General features: G+C 48.1%; 1 protein-coding gene across 1 annotated transcript; it reads left to right on the forward strand.

Moving 5' to 3' along the window:
• Window positions 1–852: 852 nt before the first annotated feature.
• Window positions 853–7,797, forward strand: NEFL (neurofilament light chain). Its single transcript, XM_021001191.1, has 4 exons — window positions 853–2,058; window positions 3,873–3,997; window positions 5,564–5,883; window positions 7,091–7,797. Exons 1-4 carry the CDS (start codon window positions 997–999, stop codon window positions 7,282–7,284), a joined length of 1,701 nt encoding a protein of 566 aa, XP_020856850.1. The 5' UTR covers window positions 853–996; the 3' UTR covers window positions 7,285–7,797.
• Window positions 7,798–8,056: the final 259 nt, after the last annotated feature.

The following is an 8,056-nucleotide window of genomic DNA, read 5'->3' on the forward strand; positions in this document are numbered from 1 at the left end:
TTTCCATCGGGATTTCCTCCCTTCACCTTTCCGGGTTCCGAACCACTCTGGCAGTCTGATGATGCCTATGGTCCCTTTCTCAGAAACATTCTTAAATTCATAAAATAAACTGCATAAGGTTACAAAGGAAACTAGTTATAATGAAAAAGAAGCAAGGATTCCAAGTTCACAAACACCGTGAAATCTACCCACGGTTACCTCTCTGGACCACTAGTTAAAAATGAGAATTTTAACCAGTTCTACACCTCCATTCTTCCAACATCCTGGGTTACTGGATGTAGAATACTTCGGTTTAGACTCCCTGGAGAAAATACAAAGTCTGAGGGAACACAAGAGCTGAAGTAACAGTGGGTCAAGGCGTTTTAGTGGGGTTGGCTAGTGGGGAGGGAGACAAAAGAGGCTGAGGTCTCTGGGGTCCCCGAGGAAGGCACTAGGTGGCAAGAGTTCCATGGCCTGGGCGAGGAGCGGAGATCGAGAACTCAGAAGATGGGAAAGGGGAGATGGCACAGTGGGTGTGCCCAAGCGAGGAGGTGAAAGGATGGGGAGCAGGAGAAAAGAAATGGAGTCTAGGGAAACGATAGCTCAAGGAGCTGCAGGTTGGCGGAGAGGAGAGGAGTCTAATGGAGTTGCAGGTGGGGGCTGGGTGGGGCAGCGAGCTCCAGACTCCCCTCCAGTGCTGCTTCCCCTCTCTCTCCTCCACTCTCAGGCTTTCTTCCTGCCTCCTGCTCCTCCCCGCCCTCAAGATTTGCGCAAAGTCTTTCTTTGGCTGCCGCAAGGCGCTGGCCACCGCCCCCCGCAGCCAGGAGAAGGAGGGCTCAGAGGCTGCGTCAGTCCCAGCTCGAGTATAAAAGGGGGCGGGCGGCCAGCGGCGAGCCGCACACAGCCACCCGTCCTCCTCCCCTCCTCTCTCCTCCTCCCCATCTCTCCTTCCTCGGTCTCGCCGAGCAGGCAGGCGGCCGGCCGGGCTGCGGGCCCCCGACCCCACACACCGGCAGCATGAGCTCCTTCGGCTACGAGCCGTACTACGCCACGGCGTACAAGCGGCGCTATGCTAGCACCGCCGAGAGCCCGCGAGTGCACATCTCGTCGGTGCGCAGCGGCTACAGCAGCACCGCGCGCTCGGCCTACTCCAGCTACTCAGCTCCCGGCTCCTCCGCGGCGCTCTCAGTTCGCCGCAGTTACTCATCCAGCTCGGCGTCGCTGCTGCCCAGCCTGGAGAGCCTGGACCTGAGCCAGGTGGCCGCCATCAGCAACGACCTCAAGTCCATCCGCACGCAGGAGAAGGTTCAGCTACAGGACCTCAACGACCGCTTCGCTAGCTTCATCGAGCGCGTCCACGAATTGGAGCAGCAGAACAAGGTCCTCGAGGCCGAGCTGCTGGTGCTGCGGCAGAAACACGCCGAGCCGTCCCGTTTCCGCGCCCTCTATGAGCAGGAGATCCGAGACCTGAGGCTGGCCGTTGAGGACGCGAGCGCCGAGAAGCAGGCACTGCAGGGCGAGCGAGATGGCCTGGAGGAGACCCTGCGCGCGCTGCAGGCGCGCTATGAGGAGGAGGTGCTGAGCCGCGAGGACGCCGAGGGTCGCCTGATGGAGGCGCGCAAGGGCGCTGACGAGGCGGCCCTGGCACGCGCAGAGCTCGAGAAGCGCATCGACAGTCTGCTCGACGAGATCGCCTTCCTCAAGAAAGTGCACGAGGAAGAGATCGCCGAGCTGCAGGCTCAGATCCAGTACGCGCAGATCTCCGTGGAGATGGACGTGTCTGCCAAGCCCGACCTGTCCGCGGCGCTCAAGGACATCCGCTCGCAGTACGAGAAGCTGGCTGCCAAGAACATGCAGAATGCCGAGGAGTGGTTCAAGAGCCGCTTCACAGTGCTCACCGAGAGCGCCGCCAAGAACACCGACGCCGTGCGCGCAGCCAAGGATGAAGTGTCCGAGAGCCGCCGCCTGCTCAAGGCCAAGACGTTGGAGATCGAGGCGTGCCGGGGCATGAACGAGGCCCTCGAGAAGCAGCTGCAGGAGCTAGAGGACAAACAGAACGCCGACATCAGCGCCCTTCAGGTAAGCCCCGCCCGGCCCAGTGCACCCAGGGGGTTGCGGGGGGGTGGGGTGGGGCGGGATGAGGAGGGGGAGAATCCGGAATGGCTGCGCTCGCCGGGTGGAGGAGTTCCCCTTGGCAGGTCTGGCAGGGGGGCGGGGCTCTGGAGGGGCAACCTCCTTATTGGTCAGGCGAGGAAAATGAGGGTCGGAGCGATTTGGTAGCCATTTCATTGTGCCGCCTCATTTGACATAAGAGGAAACTGAGGCGCGGGAGAGGCGGGGTGATGTACCTAAGGGAACGATAGAGTTAGCAGGTAGAATTGTTTTCAAAATGTCAGGTTATCCAATTTACATTACTAAGGCTTTCCAGAGCACCACTTTAGAGCCAGCATCGGTATCGAGTGCATGAGGAAGGAAATCTACGCACTGCAGGTGTTAGAGCTTTTGGGCAGGGTATAGAGACCCCTTAGGGACACGTGGATGGAGGTAGGGGTCGCTGTGTGGATCTAGGGCACTGAGTATTTTTTTCTTTTGGCACATCCCACCTTGGCTCTGTGTGTTGGGGGAGGAGAGGCTGAGAAGTGGAGGGGAGGTGCCTTCTACACTCTGAGTTGACTATACCTGTTAGCCCAATTAGTAAATGCATTGAAGATTATACTCTTCCCCCGATAGGTGGCAGTAGTTATGAATTTATTTCCCTAACTCCTCCCCCTCCCCCTTACACACATGCATCGAGTTAACACCATAACACGGTCAAGTTAAGTGATCGTAACTATTAACACAAGTGCCTTTCTATAGAAGGGGGGGTAACAGATCCGAAGACTGTAGTGATGTATGACACCAGAGGAAGGCAAGAGGATGTTCAAATGTCTTTAAGTCTGGACAGAACATCATCTACTCTAAGGCTGTCAGTTTAGAGATTTATTATGATGATTATGATTATTGTTGTCAATAATAACTGGCATTTATATAGCAGAGGAAGCCTGTCTTAGAGGCTAGGTGGCTGGCTTCCAAGCCAGGAAAATCTGGGTTCGAGTTCTGCTTCTGACTCCCATGAGCTGCCAGACCCTGGTCAAGTTACTTAACATCTTAATGCCCCAGGTAACTGTCTGAGACTCTTAACCCTCAGAAAATGCTGCTCTGCAGAGATAGAAGCGGTTTTCTCATCTGTGAGTTCCCTATACCAAAGGAAACTGAGGGTCTTATCCCTATGCTGATTTAGTAAGTGTTTGAGTCAGCAAAATGCCTTGGAGGAGAAACAGACCTGGAGAGGGTGGTGGCTTGCTCACCCACGTCCTGACAGTTGCTGAAGAAGAGATAAGTTGCTTTTTACAAAGGACTGCAACCCTTCATGGTCCTTATATCTCTGGAGCTCTTATCATGGACACCATTAAGTCTAATCCAAGACTTGCTGAATGTGGCTGTGCTGGCTTCCTTCCCAGATGCAGGGAAAAGCAGGTTGAAGAAAGAGCTAGGCCAATGTGTGACTGACCCCTAAGTCTCTAGTGGAGAGTGGTCTTGGCTTGTAACAAAAAAAGCAGGCTTTTTCAGCCAGTGCCAGGAGGGGTGGGGCAGGTCCAAGGAGGCAGCCTCTCCCTCAGAGCCTTGGGGCTCTAACGATGACTGTGCAGTTTGGGAGCTAGCATAGGACAATTCGGGAAGGTTCTGGGGCTTAGAGAGCACATAGCCACTTCTGAGTGAACAGAGTTGAGACTGGAGGTAGACAGTCTGCGACTGAAAACATGCTAGCACGTTCACCCCGTTTTTTCAGAGCAACATGTTTGGAGAAGAAATAGAGGTTTATGTGCCAGGTTCTGTTTTGTCACTCCTGACAGGACACAATTAACAAATTGGAAAATGAATTGAGAACCACCAAGAGCGAAATGGCACGCTACTTGAAAGAGTACCAAGATCTGCTCAATGTGAAGATGGCTCTGGATATTGAAATTGCAGCCTACAGGTATGGGGGAGGGGAACGTCTGCAGCAGTCATTAAGCTTGGGGTCAGGGTGGAATTAGATTCCAGGTCAGGCCCTTTGGGAGTAGGACTCATCATTCTGAGACAGTGTGGACAAGTCAAGAAGACCCGAGTTCAGACCCTGTCTTAAGCACTTACTAGCTGTGTAACCTTGGGAAAGTCACTTAACTATTTGTGCCTCAGTTTCCTCCACTGTAAGCTGAGTGGGTCAAATTCAATAGCCTCTAAAGTTCCTTTCAGATCTAATTCTATGACACTGTGATCATTTTATATTTTTTGTTAGCAGTCAAATCCCAAGGTAGTACTATTAACGCCTTTGGTTCCTTTGGCTAGAGATGCTCTGTCTCAGGTTCTGACCTAGTTTCCTTAGAAATGCATAGACAGTGGAGGCATGATCTAAATCTGGATATTGACATTTATTTTTAATTATAATGGGCAGAATCAGATCTCCTGGCACATAGGAAGCCCTTAATAAATGTCTGTTGACTGACTGTGTTCAGCAAGGGAATAGCCGGCCCTGTAGTGCTCAGTTATACTCCCAAAGACTCCTCCTTTGCTTAAAGAAAAGGAATTGGGATTCTTCCCCTAAAAAAATACCTTAAATATCAAAGGATGTTCTTTGGTATGGCTTGTTAAATGTGGCTTGAACATAAAATTACCATCAGACAGCTTGATTATCCAAATTTCAACCACTACAAATTAAACCTCTCCCCCTCCAAAAAAAAGAATCAGGCCTAACTACTAGGGCTGCTTCAAGTTCAGTGTGATTTTAATGGGGTTCTCGGGTCTGCATCCTGACTCAGGGAGAACTATTGCTTTTTCAAGTTACTGAATTTGAAGGGAGGAATAGGAGACAGTGCCCAGTGCAGGGGAAGGAGAAAAAAAAGTCATTGCAAGACCGAGTATCTTTATTTTAAAGACTTTCAAGCGAGGTCCTTAACCTCTGCGTAGCAAGATTTTAGACATCCTTTGACCAATAAGATTGTTTAGTACTAAAGAGCTTCCCATCCTTGACAATGAAAAGAGGTGAGCATTGGAAGACATGTAATCTTCCCTTGGAATCCTGCCTTTGCTGCTTACATATCTGGGGGACCTTAGTCAAGGCTAGAGTGAGGATTCAAGGGGAAAACTGCAGAAACTGATTTAGGGTCTATGGAAGGAAAGTGTTTCTAATACTGTTTCCTAATCTGTAAAATGGGGGCGGGGGATTTTGAATTAGATAACCTCTGAGGTTCCTTCCAACTCCAAGTCAACGATCCTGTGACTCTTGAGTTTTCTCAGTCTCTGTTGTTGAGGATATAGACTTTAATGAATGACACCATGATATTTAAAATTTGATGGGTGGGAATTTTAGGTATTCTAGTCTGACTTTTGAATACTACTATTTTAGAAAGTTCTAGCTAGAATTTGCAATCCTTCTTCTAGAATTTGCAATCCTCCTTCTGCTTTTGCTTTTATTAAAAAGCAAGGATGGTTAGAGAACATGCTGTTGTTGATTTCCAAACACATGCCTCTCTTCCCTACCACCCGCCATATTTTTGATCCTCAGGAAATTATTGGAAGGTGAAGAGACCCGCCTGAGCTTCACCAGTGTTGGAAGCCTAACCAGTGGCTACTCCCAGAGCTCCCAAGTCTTTGGGCGCTCTGCCTACAGTGGTCTCCAGACCAGCTCATACTTGATGTCTGCCCGTGCCTTCCCCTCATACTACACCAGTCACGTCCAAGAGGAACAGATTGAGGTGGAAGAGACCATTGAGGCAACCAAGGCAGAAGAAGCCAAAGATGAGCCTCCCTCTGAAGGAGAAGGAGAGGCTGAGGAAGAGGAGAAGGAGGAGGGAGAAGAAGAGGAAGGAGGTGAAGAGGAAGAAGGTAAAAATCAGATTCACTGGAAAGGAAGCTAGAAAGGGAATCTCCAGGGTTTTCTGTATAAATGTGGCATAGTCAAAAGGTCCCTGAAATTAGTGTCAGAAGACTTGGGTTCAAAACCTACTGTCAGTATTTTCTAGTTGTTGGACCTTAATGATTCAATTGACCTCCTGGGCTTCAGTTTACTCCTCTGTAAGATAGGGATAATCATACTTCCTAACCCCAGAGTTGTTAGGAAATATCAAATGAGAACTTTGCTCAACATAGAATGCTAGTATGAAAGGGAGCTACCATTAATTAATCTGTTTTAGAATGTCATAGGCAGAATGTAACTTGGAAGAATGTAAGACAATTGTATTTGTAGCTGGAGGGGAAATCCAAGGGCATCTAGTCCAATCTCCTTATTTTACAGAAGTGGAAACATCGATTGAACCTGATACTTTCTGCCAAACAGGTTTTAGTCATGTCTTTTCTGCACTTATCAGTAACATTAGAGAAGGCCATTTACATGACTTACCTTTCTGGGAAGAAAATGGAGGCGTGCAAGATTTTAAAAAAAGAAAGCTTTCAAATGGAACCTTCTCCACTGTTTTCTTTTTCTTAAAATTTGCTCTTCATTCCTGCTTCTGGTATAGCTCTTGGCACAATAACCTCTGTTATAATAATTGGCACAATAAATCACTGTTCTGCATGCCCCAAACTAGCGTGTGGGATCAGGTGCTAAAAGAGAGGGAAAGTCTGCAGAAGTTAGTGCTCTAGAGGAGTCTGGCTTTGGCTACCTAGAAGTAAATTTAGTGCCTTTTCAATGGGCCTCCAGTATCCAATTATGAAAACTCATTCAGTAAGATTGAAAAATGGGAATGAAGTAGGCAATGTGAGTACTGGAATAGAATATCCTGGTGTAGTATAGAAGTGCCTCTGGGGGCAGAGGATCGGGTTCAAGTCCTGTGTCTGACAGTTGCTGTGGGGATGACCTTGGGTAAGTCACCTGGGTCTTAGTTTCCTCATCAGTAAAATGACCTAGTTGACCTCAGAAGTCAGTTTTAGCTTTATGAACCTATGACTCTGAAAGAACTCTAACGTGCTTATTTTATAACAATGGCATTTGGACAACGCAGCCCTTGGTAGAACTATTGCTGAGAACCTAGTCAAGTCTGACATGATTTGTCTCTAACTGTGATATTCCCTCCCCCTTGTGTGCCTTTAAAAGGTGCCAAGGATGAATCTGAAGACAAGGAAGGAGGAGAAGAAGAAGAAGGCGGGGAAGCTGCAGAGGAAGGCGGGGAAGCTGCAGAGGAAGGCGGGGAAGCTGCAGAGGAAGGCAAGGAAGCTGAAGAGGAGGAAGAGAAGAAGGAAAAAGATGCTGCTGGAGAAGAAGCTGTAGAGCAGAAGAAGAAAGATTGAGTTCTCTTTTCCTTGACTATTTCAGGTTTCCCCCCAATCAGGTCAACAATCCCACCACTACGCAATCTGTTGAGCACTGAATGCTGTAAAGAATAAGAAACCACATATTTAAAAAAACCAACAAACAACTAATCTGAGATGACATAGATTGAAAGTGATTGTTGTGCTAAATGTCTTCCCCCTATACAAGAGTATTTGGTGTGCTTCTTGACAGCTTCCCTGGCTTGCTGCCAGACTGCATGGTACATGCTTATGAATTCTGGGTTGATGGCAGTATGGATGATTCAGACATATACCATTAAAAAATGAATAAACAAACTCTGATATAAATGTTAAACTTGATGACAAACATAATCTTTGGAAACCTTTGGTGGTTAGAAAATAATGACCCCAAGTTATGTGCAATAATTAGCAAATAAAGGCATCCTGGAACGGCATTATAATCCCTTGTTGTGGCTATTGTGTGTTAATCAAAGAAAGTTTCAAATATGCATTCAAGCGATGTGCAGCTGACCAGTCAGAAGCCAGGCTACTGATCTCAGAATCTCATGGTACCAAAAAAAATATATGTAATTTTCCCTTTTCTTAAATAATACATTTATCCCCAGTTGGTGCTTTCTAAGGAACTCAAAGCTTAAGCTATCATTCAGCAATCTTGCCTATCTCTCCCACCCTCTTCCTCCTCCTTACCCTCTTTCTCTCCACTCCATAACATTTCTCCAATCCTTCCAAATATCATCAGTAATTAACAGAAAGAATAAGGGAGGGAATC

This window comes from Phascolarctos cinereus, unplaced genomic scaffold, assembly GCF_003287225.1.
Source record: "Phascolarctos cinereus isolate Bilbo 61053 unplaced genomic scaffold, phaCin_HiC Scaffold_2;HRSCAF=192, whole genome shotgun sequence".
In the NCBI taxonomy this organism is placed as follows: Eukaryota; Metazoa; Chordata; class Mammalia; order Diprotodontia; family Phascolarctidae; genus Phascolarctos; species Phascolarctos cinereus.